General features: G+C 41.1%; 1 protein-coding gene across 1 annotated transcript in view; it reads right to left on the reverse strand.

The window, feature by feature from the left end:
• Positions 1–15429, reverse strand: part of LOC106585968 (Golgi phosphoprotein 3) — a 48531-nt gene that overhangs the window by 21314 nt on the left and 11788 nt on the right. Inside the window, exon 2 of the mRNA XM_045706722.2 lies at positions 516–647. Within this exon, the coding sequence (XP_045562678.2) occupies positions 516–647 (132 nt within the window). The remainder of the gene's footprint in view (positions 1–515; positions 648–15429) is intronic.

The raw sequence follows: 15429 nt of genomic DNA on the forward strand, positions 1-15429 counted from the left end.
ACCCTTAAATGATGCCCCTCTGAGATTCATTTGAATTAGGAAACCAAATTAATTAAGTAAGAGCAATTTAAATCAGTAAATGGCTCAGTTGGTAGAGCATGGTGTGTGCAACGCCAGGGTTGTGGGTTCGATTCCCACGGGGGGGGCCAGTACAAAAAATGCATGAAATGAAATGTATGCATTCACTACTGTAAGTCGCTCTGGATAAGAGTGTCTGCTAAATGACTCAAATGTAAACGTAATATCCAGAGCCAAAGTCACTGGCAACACACACATTTTTTATGTTTACCTTTATTTAACCAGGCAAGTCAGTTAAGAACAAATTCTTATTTTCAATGACGGTCTAGGAACAGTGGGTTAAAACTGCCCTGCTCAGGGGGCAGAACGACAGATTTTATACCTTGTCAGTTCGGGGATTCGATCTTGCAACCTTCCGGTTACTTAGTCCAACGCTCTGTAACCACTAGGCTACGTTGCCGCCACTTAAGAGAGGTCTGTTGATCAAGATTCCCTACCTTCCTGGCGAGTAGGCTTTTCCTCCTCATGCCGCAGGCCTCCAGCTGTAGTCGTCCTCTGATAGCCAGCTCTATGAGCATGCAGCCACGCAGCCCCGACGAGATGCAGTCATTCCAGAACGACGTGTAGCCCTGAGAGAGGACGACAGGGGGTGAGTGGGTGGGTGGGTGTGAGGAAGCTGCAACACAGGCCTGAGAGAGGAGGACAGGGTGTGTGTGTGTGGGTGGGTGGGAGGAAGCTGCAACACAGGCCTGAGAGAGGAGGACAGGGTGTGTGTGTGTGGGTGGGTGGGAGGAAGCTGCAACACAGGCCTGAGAGAGGACGACAGGGGGTGAGTGGGTGGGTGGGTGTGAGGAAGCTGCAACACAGGCCTGAGAGAGGAGGACAGGGTGTGTGTGTGTGGGTGGGTGGGAGGAAGCTGCAACACAGGCCTGAGAGAGGAGGACAGGGTGTGTGTGTGTGGGTGGGTGGGAGGAAGCTGCAACACAGGCCTGAGAGAGGACGACAGGGGGTGAGTGGGTGGGTGGGTGTGAGGAAGCTGCAACACAGGCCTGAGAGAGGAGGACAGGGTGTGTGTGTGTGGGTGGGTGGGAGGAAGCTGCAACACAGGCCTGAGAGAGGAGGACAGGGTGTGTGTGTGTGGGTGGGTGGGAGGAAGCTGCAACACAGGCCTGAGAGAGGAGGACAGGGTGTGTGTGTGTGCGCGCGAGTGAGCATGCAGATCACCGAGCCGTCCTGTAGCCTTCACTCTCTGAACAGATAGGATCACAGTGGTCAGCCTGCTGTCTTAGGAGACTAATGCCCGTGTGACTGCTGACTGTGACCCCTGATATGACCCCAGATGTGACCCCAGTGTGACCCCACTGTGACCCCTGATATGACCCCAGATGTGACCCCACTGTGACCCCTGATGTGACCCCACGGTGACCCCTGATGTGACCCCACGGTGACCCCTGATATGACCCCAGATGTGACCCCAGATGTGACCCCACGGTGACCCCTCTATGAGTGTAGGGCTGTGGCGGTAATCACATTTTGTCAGTCGGTTATTGTCTGACTGCCGGTTTCAAGGTAATTAACCGTTAATTACCAAACACGTTTAGTATCTCCAGGCCTCCTCACATAGAAGCTTCTGGAACGTCGACGTTTTAACAAGTTTAATAAATCAATTTAATATAAACCCATAACAATAAACCCATTATTTATTTTAAGGTAGGTGTAAAGAAAGAACGATATGAGGAAAACGTAGTTCAGATTTCAGAATATAAATTGGTCCTAATTACTTGAACGTTATCTAGCTACGCTCTTTGCCATAGGCTGTAGGCTTGTTCATTTAGCAGACAAGATATCCTATTCAAATACGAATTCACTAATTCTAGGCTAACTCTGTAAGCCGCCACGCGCAATCAATGAACCAACAGCATCAACAAGACGTGTGGATAGAACGTGCAGCGTAACATAAGGTAATCAGTCCATCCAGTATACATAATAACAGTCTACACTCAACAACAAAAAAAATTTCAAAAAAAAAGGCAATTACTAGAATTTGTTTAATTTTAGAATATAGGCTAGATCAATGAAAATCAGTTATTTTTGTTTTTCAGCGGTGCTTAATATGCAGTAGGCTATGTATAACCAACGGAATAATAATGATTTAATATCCTTTTCTTTCCCACCCGTCATATGCATAAGCTGTAATATGCGTTGGAATGTTTTTTTTGAATTTAATCATCATCGTAGTCAAGTATTGTCCATTTCATTGTTAGTCTTTTAAAACAACATCCACAATGACAATATTTTCCCACTCGGTTTCAACCTGTTGCTGAACCTTCTTTCTTCCTTTAAATTGATCATCACAGCGAGGTGAGTTCTAAAAGAACAATACCTGTTTTGATAAGCATATGATATGAATTTCCATTACATCGATTTCAGAGTGGTTAAAAAGACAACGTAGCCCAGAGTCCCAGGCCATTAGGACCTAACGGAGGGACAATAGAGCCCTGAGTACCAGGCCATTAGGACCTAACGGAGGGACAATAGAGCCCTGAGTACCAGGCCATTAGGACCTGACGGAGGGACAATAGAGCCCTGAGTACCAGGCCATTAGGACCTGATGGAGGGACAATAGAGCCCTGAGTACCAGGCCATTAGGACCTGATGGAGGGACAATAGAGCCCTGAGTACCAGGCCATTAGGACCTGACGGAGGGACAATAGAGCCCTGAGTACCAGGCCATTAGGACCTGACGGAGGGACAATAGAGCCCTGAGTACCAGGCCATTAGGACCTAACGGAGGGACAATAGAGCCCTGAGTACCAGGCCATTAGGACCTAACGGAGGGACAATAGAGCCCTGAGTACCAGGCCATTAGGACCTGATGGAGGGACAATAGAGCCCTGAGTACCAGGCCATTAGGACCTGATGGAGGGACAATAGAGCCCTGAGTACCAGGCCATTAGGACCTGATGGAGGGACAATAGAGCCCTGAGTACCAGGCCATTAGGACCTGATGGAGGGACAATAGAGCCCTGAGTACCAGGCCATTAGGACCTGATGGAGGGACAATAGAGCCTTGAGTACCAGGCCATTAGGACCTGATGGAGGGACAATAGAGCCCTGAGTACCAGGCCATTAGGACCTGATGGAGGGACAATAGAGCCCTGAGTACCAGGCCATTAGGACCTGATGGAGGGACAATAGAGCCCTGAGTACCAGGCCATTAGGACCTGATGGAGGGACAATAGAGCCCTGAGTACCAGGCCATTAGTGAGTTGAATACTACCAAGGCATGTCCTGAGTGCATAAGAGGAGATTACCGTGACTCAACGGCCACATGGAATTTTAACTGCGGCCATGACTCATGACCGCTGGTTATGGCGGTAATACGGTCACCACAACGGCCCTATATAACGGTTTGAAAGCAACAACACATAACAGATTGTAACACCACTAGGCTATCTAGGTCTGGAGTCTGGACTGAAGCCAATCCTACAGTCAAGTCAGAACACAGTACCTCTTCCACATATGGGCCTACGGTCAAGTCAGAACACAGTACCTCTTCCACATATGGGCCTACGGTCAAGTCAGAACACAGTACCTCTTCCACATATGGGCCTACGGTCAAGTCAGAACACAGTACCTCTTCCACATATGGGCCTACGGTCAAGTCAGAACACAGTACCTCTTCCACATATGGGCCTACGGTCAAGTCAGAACACAGTACCTCTTCCACATATGGGCCTACGGTCAAGTCAGAACACAGTACAGCTCTTACAGAATGAGCTGAGTCTCTTTAGCCTCCTCCCAGTTAAGAGGTTCAGCACACTTCCTGCCAGAGGGGTGGGTTCAGCACACTTCCTGCCAGAGGGGTGGGTTCAGCACACTTCCTGCCAGAGGGGTGGGTTCAGCACCTCCTGCCAGAGGGGTGGGTTCAGCAGGAAACTGAGGGCCCAGAATATTTTATACAATGTTGCTGGCTGTATCAGGATGAAAAAAAGCAAGGGGCCTAGATAGCAGCCCTGGGGAATTCCTGATTCTACCTGGATTATGTTGGAGAGGCTTCCATTAAAGAACACCCTCTGTGTTCTGTTAGACAGGTAACTCTTTATCCACATTATAGCAGGTGGTTTAAAGCCATTATAGCAGGGGGTGTAAAGCCATTATAGCAGGGGGTGTAAAGCCATTATAGCAGGGGGTGTAAAGCCATTATAGCAGGGGGTTTAAAGCCATTATAGCAGGGGGTGTAAAGCCATTATAGCAGGGGGTTTAAAGCCATTATAGCAGGGGGTGTAAAGTCATTATAGCAGGGGGTGTAAAGTCATTATAGCAGGGGGTGTAAAGTCATTATAGCACGGGGTGTAAAGCCATAACGCATACGTTTTACCAGCAGCAGACTATGATCGATAATGTCAAAAGCCGCACTGAAGTCTAACAAAACAGCCCCCACAATAACTTTTATAAATTTCTCTCAGCCAATCATCAGTCATTTGTGTAAGTGGTGTGCTTGTTGAGTGTCCTTCCCTATAAGCGTGCTGAAAGTCTGTTGTTCATTTGTTAACTGTAAAATAGCATTGTATCTGGACAAACAGAATTTTCCCCCCAGAAGTTTACTAAGGGTTGGTGACAGGCTGATTGGTCGGCTATTTGAGCCAGTAAAGGGGGCTTTACTATTCTTGGGTAGTGGAATGACTTTAGCTTCCCTCCAGGCCTGAGGGGACACACTTTCTAGTAGGCTTAAATTGAAGATGTGGCAAATAGGAGTGGCAATATGGTCTGCTATTATCCTCAGTAATTTTCCATCCAGATTGTCAAACCCCGGTGGCTTGTTATTGTTGATAGACAACCATTTTTTTCACCTCTTCCACACTCACTTTACAGAATTCAGAATTACGATGCTTGTCTTTCATAATTTTATCAGTTATACTTGGATGTGTAGCGTCAGCGTTTGTTGCTGGCATGTCTAAGTTTGCTAATCTTGCCAATAAAAAAAAAAGATTAATGTAGTTGGAAATATCAGTGGGTTTTGTGGTGAGCCGTCTTGAGTCAATGAATGATAGAGCAGAGTTTGACTTTTTTTACTCAAAGTTTCATAGAAGGTGCTACAAAGCTTTTTTACTATCATTCTTTATAGAATTTATTTTTTTGCTTCATAGTGTAGTTGTTACTTCTTTTTATTCAGTTTATTCACATGATTTCTCAAATTTATCGTACGTTTGCCAATCGGTTGTTCAGACAGACTTATTTGCCTCATCCCTCTCAAATCATAAAATTGTTCAATTTCTTTTTTTTTGGCAATTTTCTTTAAATGGGTGCATGCTTATTAATAACTGTGACAAGCAACTTCACCTTTAAATCCTATAATTTTATCATTTAAAAATGTTTGTTTGGTTATTAAGGCCATTTCTGTTAATTAATTTAATATATATTACTTATTCCAGTCTTATACCATTCTCATTTTCAAAGTGGACACATTGTTTGCAAAGCGCACAACCTATGCATACACTTGTGAGAAACAAGTTTCGGTTTATTTCATTCCATTCCATTCGTGAGTTGTATTTTTAAAATGTTGTCATGGTCTTTCGTTTGGAGCACTCCTGTCAACAATGGACATAAAGCCCACACCGATAAGACTTACGTAGTGTCATCTGGATATGTCTGCAAACAAAAAATTCAACCTTCACCTTTCTGCTACCATTTCTGTCAAACCGTCTACGCAGACAGTTTTAAGGCATTCGTTTGATAAATCCAAATCCAATAAATCCACGCTGTCGGCGTGATCGAGGCGTAAAGACACGTACCCGATTACACATAGAAGGCGACCTATAAAGCTACCTCGCCTGCACGCAAATGTAGGCATATAAATGTGCCCATTTGGGGATCTGATCGTGTTTCTGATTGGCTTAAAACACCATTTAATGAGCTGTGGAGTTTCTCAAAGTAATGTTTTCTTCACCTCAAAAAACAGCCAGCAAAAATAGTGAGAGTTTTAAGAGTCTGTTTTTACATCCATTGAGAACAACAACAGTAGCTCCTCAATGCATTTGGAAAATATTTCCAGCTCTCTCCCTTTCAATAACCACTCAGTGTGAAAGGGAACAATGTCATGCTCTGATCCCTTGCGCAAATAGACTACAGCTGTGTCTGTCCCGAGCTCACTGGTGCAGGAAACTGTGGGCCCAGAATATTCCCGAGCTCACTGGTGCAGGAAACTGTGGGCCCAGAATATTCCCGAGCTCACTGGTGCAGGAAACTGTGGGCCCAGAATATTCCCGAGCTCACTGTTGCAGGACACTGTGGGCCCAGAATATTCCCGAGAACACTGTTGCAGGAAACTGTGGGCCCAGAATATTTTATACAATGTTGCAAGTTTACTAGCATGACCTTCAGGGCAGACCCAAATGAATAGTTGATACAATGTTTCCATCTGAGAAAGGTTACAGACTCCATGTGTAGCCTATTACAGCGCGGCTTATAACAGCGCAGCCTATTACACCGCGGCCTACTACAGCGTGGCCCATAACAGCGTGGCCTATTACAGCGTGGCCTATTACAGCGCGGCCTATTACAGCGCGGCCTATTACAGCGTAGCCTATTACCGGCAACTTCAGGAGAGTAGCAGCTGAATCTACGAAAGCCAGAAGGAGTGGGTCAGGTCTTGATCTCTGGTTTCCTCGAGTCATGTGTGTCTTATTTCATCACAAAGTGCGCTTAAAGCATCAGACAAGCTTAATGCCTATATTGTTGATTTTATTAAAAACAAGTTAAAAACAAAATTGACCAAGAACTGACGACTTTCGGTCGACTAAGATTTTTTTTTAGCCAGGGACAGCCCTAGTGTGTTGACTTTGATCGGGTAGGTGTGCCTGGTCTGTTTAATGAACAAAATAACGAAATATTCATTTCATTTGGATGGCGCAGCCATGGCTGTACAGACTCGTAAACATAGGCCTTAATAAAACTCTAAATATGCTATTCTATTATATATTTTTTAATTAAATACATTAAATCTTATGTTTCTTAGGACCTACCGAAACAAATTACTAATGGATTTATTTTTCATGCTGTATCTTGAAATGGATTTATTAAAATAGACCCCAACCACTACCACCACGCAGGCATGCATACGGGATGTGTAAAAGGTGTGTGCAGGCAAGAACTTGGTAAAAATGGGCCTGTTTGTAAAGGGGGGTCATATAAACGGAAAAATGTGACAGCAGTACAGTACAAAGCTTGCATTTTCACCTCACAAAATGTAGTGGAATTACACATCCTTTTGACTTCAGATTGGTGACGTTGGTATAAAAGTTTATACTAACATCACAATGGACATAAGATTGATTGCTTATTAAAACGTAAATATATTTGGGTTTTTTTTTTGTACCATTGATTTTCGTCACACATAGAACCACTTGGAACGTAGAGTTAATGAAATGGCACGGAAAATCGTCTCTCTATAAAAGTAAATTAAAAGCCACACAGCAATACATGGATTTGACAAGCAAACTATTACTTAAAATAGCAGCCAAACTAGTCACTGTTGATAAACTATATGTCGCGTTGTGATTCGTTTAAGTTAATGAACAGGGGGCAAAACGTGGATTGTTACCTTTTCCCTGATGACAGCCCCCCCCCCCCCCAAAAAAAAATCAACATGCCTAAATATAGATATAAGCCTAATGTAAATTCTCATCAAACCAACCATATATAGGTTATTCCACATTCCTGTGTAGACTGAATAAATAGGGTTAGTTTAAACAGCGCTACACCACAAAAGTTTGCCCCCTGTTCTATTGATTTCAGTGTGACATCGATGGAAGTGATTAACAAACAACAACTAAATATTGCATTACATTTACTTGAATCCAAACGCAACACTTCAAAGGCTATGTAGCTAGCTGTTTTCTGCAGGTTGTGCTCTAACCAGGGACGTAGTGTTAGTTTTAACAGCTTGTACAACCCGATTTCCCCCCCCCCCCCCCCTTACAATCGATATCATCGATTTATTGTCACTTTTCAAAACAACAGGGTTTTTCTTGCATGTGTTGGTTCTAAGGTGCAAGCTTAAATATGATTACTATTGTTGCACATGTATGTGTAGATACACTATGTTTAGGTTCTCAATAAACAAACTGTTTGTGCATATTGGTTACTGATTCGGACATATTAAAACGGTATTTGAATTGGGCTATTGATCAAAATGTCTTGTCAACAGGAAGCATCATTTCCAACTTAAATTTATAGGAATATACATTTATTCAACATTAATTTCCAATGGTATTGTACTTATTAAGTAAGTAAAAACTGTCAGAATGAGTCCAGTCCAAAAACGTGCTGCGATTAATTTATTTGTAAGACATAGTTAGCAGAAATGACCAAAACGGGTTTGCCCTGTATATAACAAGCCGAGCAACACACACACACACACCATCATAGTACGGAAAACGCCTGAGCTGGAGCTTTGAAGCTAAATGAAACTGGTTAACTTTAGAAAACCCGGAGTAAATCTAGCTTCCTTCGTATTATACCCCTTAAGTGAAACTGGTTAACTTTAGAAAACCCGGGGTAAATCTAGCTTCCTTCGTATTATACCCCTTAAGTGAAACTGGTTAACTTTAGAAAACCCGGAGTAAATCTAGCTTCCTTCGTATTATACCCCTTAAGTGAAACTGGTTAACTTTAGAAAACCCGGGGTAAATCTAGCTTCCTTCGTATTATACCCCTTAAGTGAAACTGGTTAACTTTAGAAAACCCGGGGTAAATCTAGCTTCCTTCGTATTATACCCCTTAAGTGAAACTGGTTAACTTTAGAAAACCCGGAGTAAATCTAGCTTCCTTCGTATTATACCCCTTAAGTGAAACTGGTTAACTTTACAAAACCCGGAGTAAATCTAGCTTCCTTCGTATTATACCCCTTAAGTGAAACTGGTTAACTTTAGAAAACCCGGAGTAAATCTAGCTTCCTTTGTATTATACCCCTTAAGTGAAACTGGTTAACTTTAGAAAACCCGGAGTAAATCTAGCTTCCTTCGTATTATACCCCTTAAGTGAAACTGGTTAACTTTAGAAAACCCGGAGTAAATCTAGCTTCCTTCGTATTATACCCCTTAAGTGAAACTGGTTAACTTTAGAAAACCCGGAGTAAATCTAGCTTCCTTCGTATTATACCCCTTAAGTGAAACTGGTTAACTTTAGAAAACCCGGGGTAAATCTAGCTTCCTTCGTATTATACCCCTTAAGTGAAACTGGTTAACTTTAGAAAACCCGGGGTAAATCTAGCTTCCTTCGTATTATACCCCTTAAGTGAAACTGGTTAACTTTAGAAAACCCGGAGTAAATCTAGCTTCCTTCGAATTATACCCCTTAAGTGAAACTGGTTAACTTTAGAAAACCCGGGGTAAATCTAGCTTCCTTTGTATTATACCCCTTAAGTGAAACTGGTTAACTTTAGAAAACCCGGGGTAAATCTAGCTTCCTTTGTATTATACCCCTTAAGTGAAACTGGTTAACTTTAGAAAACCCGGGGTAAATCTAGCTTCCTTTGTATTATACCCCTTAAGTGAAACTGGTTAACTTTAGAAAACCCGGAGTAAATCTAGCTTCCTTCGTATTATACCCCTTAAGTGAAACTGGTTAACTTTACAAAACCCGGAGTAAATCTAGCTTCCTTCGTATTATACCCCTTAAGTGAAACTGGTTAACTTTAGAAAACCCGGGTAAATCTAGCTTCCTTCGTATTATACCCCTTAAGTGAAACTGGTTAACTTTAGAAAACCCGGAGTAAATCTAGCTTCCTTCGTATTATACCCCTTAAGTGAAACTGGTTAACTTTAGAAAACCCGGGGTAAATCTAGCTTCCTTCGTATTATACCCCTTAAGTGAAACTGGTTAACTTTAGAAAACCCGGGGTAAATCTAGCTTCCTTCGTATTATACCCCTTAAGTGAAACTGGTTAACTTTAGAAAACCCGGAGTAAATCTAGCTTCCTTCGTATTATACCCCTTAAGTGAAACTGGTTAACTTTAGAAAACCCGGGGTAAATCTAGCTTCCTTTGTATTATACCCCTTAAGTGAAACTGGTTAACTTTAGAAAACCCGGGGTAAATCTAGCTTCCTTTGTATTATACCCCTTAAGTGAAACTGGTTAACTTTAGAAAACCCGGGGTAAATCTAGCTTCCTTTGTATTATACCCCTTAAGTGAAACTGGTTAACTTTAGAAAACCCGGAGTAAATCTAGCTTCCTTCGTATTATACCCCTTAAGTGAAACTGGTTAACTTTACAAAACCCGGAGTAAATCTAGCTTCCTTCGTATTATACCCCTTAAGTGAAACTGGTTAACTTTAGAAAACCCGGGGTAAATCTAGCTTCCTTTGTATTATACCCCTTAAGTGAAACTGGTTAACTTTAGAAAACCCGGGGTAAATCTAGCTTCCTTTGTATTATACCCCTTAAGTGAAACTGGTTAACTTTAGAAAACCCGGAGTAAATCTAGCTTCCTTCGTATTATACCCCTTAAGTGAAACTGGTTAACTTTACAAAATCCGGAGTAAATCTAGCTTCCTTCGTATTATACCCCTTAAGTGAAACTGGTTAACTTTAGAAAACCCGGAGTAAATCTAGCTTCCTTTGTATTATACCCCTTAAGTGAAACTGGTTAACTTTAGAAAACCCGGAGTAAATCTAGCTTCCTTCGTATTATACCCCTTAAGTGAAACTGGTTAACTTTAGAAAACCCGGGGTAAATCTAGCTTCCTTTGTATTATACCCCTTAAGTGAAACTGGTTAACTTTAGAAAACCCGGGGTAAATCTAGCTTCCTTTGTATTATACCCCTTAAGTGAAACTGGGTATTATACCCCTTAAGTGAAACTGGTTAACTTTAGAAAACCCGGAGTAAATCTAGCTTCCTTCGTATTATACCCCTTAAGTGAAACTGGTTAACTTTAGAAAACCCGGAGTAAATCTAGCTTCCTTCGTATTATACCCCTTAAGTGAAACTGGTTAACTTTAGAAAACCCGGGGTAAATCTAGCTTCCTTCGTATTATACCCCTTAAGTGAAACTGGTTAACTTTAGAAAACCCGGAGTAAATCTAGCTTCCTTCGTATTATACCCCTTAAGTGAAACTGGTTAACTTTAGAAAACCCGGAGTAAATCTAGCTTCGTATTATACCCCTTAAGTGAAACTGGTTAACTTTAGAAAACCCGGAGTAAATCTAGCTTCCTTTGTATTATACCCCTTAAGTGAAACTGGTTAACTTTAGAAAACCCGGAGTAAATCTAGCTTCCTTCGTATTATACCCCTTAAGTGAAACTGGTTAACTTTAGAAAACCCGGAGTAAATCTAGCTTCCTTCGTATTATACCCCTTAAGTGAAACTGGTTAACTTTAGAAAACCCGGGGTAAATCTAGCTTCCTTCGTATTATACCCCTTAAGTGAAACTGGTTAACTTTAGAAAACCCGGGTAAATCTAGCTTCCTTCGTATTATACCCCTTAAGTGAAACTGGTTAACTTTAGAAAACCCGGGTAAATCTAGCTTCCTTCGTATTATACCCCTTAAGTGAAACTGGTTAACTTTAGAAAACCCGGGGTAAATCTAGCTTCCTTCGTATTATACCCCTTAAGTGAAACTGGTTAACTTTAGAAAACCCGGAGTAAATCTAGCTTCCTTCGTATTATACCCCTTAAGTGAAACTGGTTAACTTTAGAAAACCCGGGTAAATCTAGCTTCCTTTGTATTATACCCCTTAAGTGAAACTGGTTAACTTTAGAAAACCCGGGTAAATCTAGCTTCCTTTGTATTATACCCCTTAAGTGAAACTGGTTAACTTTAGAAAACCCGGGGTAAATCTAGCTTCCTTTGTATTATACCCCTTAAGTGAAACTGGTTAACTTTAGAAAACCCGGAGTAAATCTAGCTTCCTTCGTATTATACCCCTTAAGTGAAACTGGTTAACTTTACAAAACCCGGAGTAAATCTAGCTTCCTTCGTATTATACCCCTTAAGTGAAACTGGTTAACTTTAGAAAACCCGGGGTAAATCTAGCTTCCTTTGTATTATACCCCTTAAGTGAAACTGGTTAACTTTAGAAAACCCGGGGTAAATCTAGCTTCCTTTGTATTATACCCCTTAAGTGAAACTGGTTAACTTTAGAAAACCCGGAGTAAATCTAGCTTCCTTCGTATTATACCCCTTAAGTGAAACTGGTTAACTTTACAAAACCCGGAGTAAATCTAGCTTCCTTCGTATTATACCCCTTAAGTGAAACTGGTTAACTTTAGAAAACCCGGAGTAAATCTAGCTTCCTTCGTATTATACCCCTTAAGTGAAACTGGTTAACTTTAGAAAACCCGGAGTAAATCTAGCTTCCTTCGTATTATACCCCTTAAGTGAAACTGGTTAACTTTAGAAAACCCGGGGTAAATCTAGCTTCCTTTGTATTATACCCCTTAAGTGAAACTGGTTAACTTTAGAAAACCCGGGGTAAATCTAGCTTCCTTTGTATTATACCCCTTAAGTGAAACTGGTTAACTTTAGAAAACCCGGAGTAAATCTAGCTTCCTTCGTATTATACCCCTTAAGTGAAACTGGTTAACTTTACAAAACCCGGAGTAAATCTAGCTTCCTTCGTATTATACCCCTTAAGTGAAACTGGTTAACTTTAGAAAACCCGGAGTAAATCTAGCTTCCTTTGTATTATACCCCTTAAGTGAAACTGGTTAACTTTAGAAAACCCGGAGTAAATCTAGCTTCCTTCGTATTATACCCCTTAAGTGAAACTGGTTAACTTTAGAAAACCCGGAGTAAATCTAGCTTCCTTCGTATTATACCCCTTAAGTGAAACTGGTTAACTTTAGAAAACCCGGAGTAAATCTAGCTTCCTTCGTATTATACCCCTTAAGTGAAACTGGTTAACTTTAGAAAACCCGGGGTAAATCTAGCTTCCTTCGTATTATACCCCTTAAGTGAAACTGGTTAACTTTAGAAAACCCGGGGTAAATCTAGCTTCCTTCGTATTATACCCCTTAAGTGAAACTGGTTAACTTTAGAAAACCCGGAGTAAATCTAGCTTCCTTCGTATTATACCCCTTAAGTGAAACTGGTTAACTTTAGAAAACCCGGGGTAAATCTAGCTTCCTTTGTATTATACCCCTTAAGTGAAACTGGTTAACTTTAGAAAACCCGGGGTAAATCTAGCTTCCTTTGTATTATACCCCTTAAGTGAAACTGGTTAACTTTAGAAAACCCGGGGTAAATCTAGCTTCCTTTGTATTATACCCCTTAAGTGAAACTGGTTAACTTTAGAAAACCCGGAGTAAATCTAGCTTCCTTCGTATTATACCCCTTAAGTGAAACTGGTTAACTTTACAAAACCCGGAGTAAATCTAGCTTCCTTCGTATTATACCCCTTAAGTGAAACTGGTTAACTTTAGAAAACCCGGGGTAAATCTAGCTTCCTTCGTATTATACCCCTTAAGTGAAACTGGTTAACTTTAGAAAACCCGGAGTAAATCTAGCTTCCTTCGTATTATACCCCTTAAGTGAAACTGGTTAACTTTAGAAAACCCGGGGTAAATCTAGCTTCCTTCGTATTATACCCCTTAAGTGAAACTGGTTAACTTTAGAAAACCCGGGGTAAATCTAGCTTCCTTCGTATTATACCCCTTAAGTGAAACTGGTTAACTTTAGAAAACCCGGAGTAAATCTAGCTTCCTTCGTATTATACCCCTTAAGTGAAACTGGTTAACTTTAGAAAACCCGGGGTAAATCTAGCTTCCTTTGTATTATACCCCTTAAGTGAAACTGGTTAACTTTAGAAAACCCGGGGTAAATCTAGCTTCCTTTGTATTATACCCCTTAAGTGAAACTGGTTAACTTTAGAAAACCCGGGGTAAATCTAGCTTCCTTTGTATTATACCCCTTAAGTGAAACTGGTTAACTTTAGAAAACCCGGAGTAAATCTAGCTTCCTTCGTATTATACCCCTTAAGTGAAACTGGTTAACTTTACAAAACCCGGAGTAAATCTAGCTTCCTTCGTATTATACCCCTTAAGTGAAACTGGTTAACTTTAGAAAACCCGGGGTAAATCTAGCTTCCTTTGTATTATACCCCTTAAGTGAAACTGGTTAACTTTAGAAAACCCGGGGTAAATCTAGCTTCCTTTGTATTATACCCCTTAAGTGAAACTGGTTAACTTTAGAAAACCCGGAGTAAATCTAGCTTCCTTCGTATTATACCCCTTAAGTGAAACTGGTTAACTTTACAAAATCCGGAGTAAATCTAGCTTCCTTCGTATTATACCCCTTAAGTGAAACTGGTTAACTTTAGAAAACCCGGAGTAAATCTAGCTTCCTTTGTATTATACCCCTTAAGTGAAACTGGTTAACTTTAGAAAACCCGGAGTAAATCTAGCTTCCTTCGTATTATACCCCTTAAGTGAAACTGGTTAACTTTAGAAAACCCGGGGTAAATCTAGCTTCCTTTGTATTATACCCCTTAAGTGAAACTGGTTAACTTTAGAAAACCCGGGGTAAATCTAGCTTCCTTTGTATTATACCCCTTAAGTGAAACTGGTTAACTTTAGAAAACCCGGAGTAAATCTAGCTTCCTTCGTATTATACCCCTTAAGTGAAACTGGTTAACTTTACAAAACCCGGAGTAAATCTAGCTTCCTTCGTATTATACCCCTTAAGTGAAACTGGTTAACTTTAGAAAACCCGGAGTAAATCTAGCTTCCTTTGTATTATACCCCTTAAGTGAAACTGGTTAACTTTAGAAAACCCGGAGTAAATCTAGCTTCCTTCGTATTATACCCCTTAAGTGAAACTGGTTAACTTTAGAAAACCCGGAGTAAATCTAGCTTCCTTCGTATTATACCCCTTAAGTGAAACTGGTTAACTTTAGAAAACCCGGAGTAAATCTAGCTTCCTTCGTATTATACCCCTTAAGTGAAACTGGTTAACTTTAGAAAACCCGGGGTAAATCTAGCTTCCTTCGTATTATACCCCTTAAGTGAAACTGGTTAACTTTAGAAAACCCGGGGTAAATCTAGCTTCCTTCGTATTATACCCCTTAAGTGAAACTGGTTAACTTTAGAAAACCCGGAGTAAATCTAGCTTCCTTCGTATTATACCCCTTAAGTGAAACTGGTTAACTTTAGAAAACCCGGAGTAAATCTAGCTTCCTTCGTATTATACCCCTTAAGTGAAACTGGTTAACTTTAGAAAACCCGGGGTAAATCTAGCTTCCTTTGTATTATACCCCTTAAGTGAAACTGGTTAACTTTAGAAAACCCGGGGTAAATCTAGCTTCCTTTGTATTATACCCCTTAAGTGAAACTGGTTAACTTTAGAAAACCCGGGGTAAATCTAGCTTCCTTTGTATTATACCCCTTAAGTGAAACTGGTTAACTT

Source organism: Salmo salar, chromosome 24, assembly GCF_965601325.2.
Source record: "Salmo salar chromosome 24, fSalSal1, whole genome shotgun sequence".
Classification (NCBI taxonomy): domain Eukaryota; kingdom Metazoa; phylum Chordata; class Actinopteri; order Salmoniformes; family Salmonidae; genus Salmo; species Salmo salar.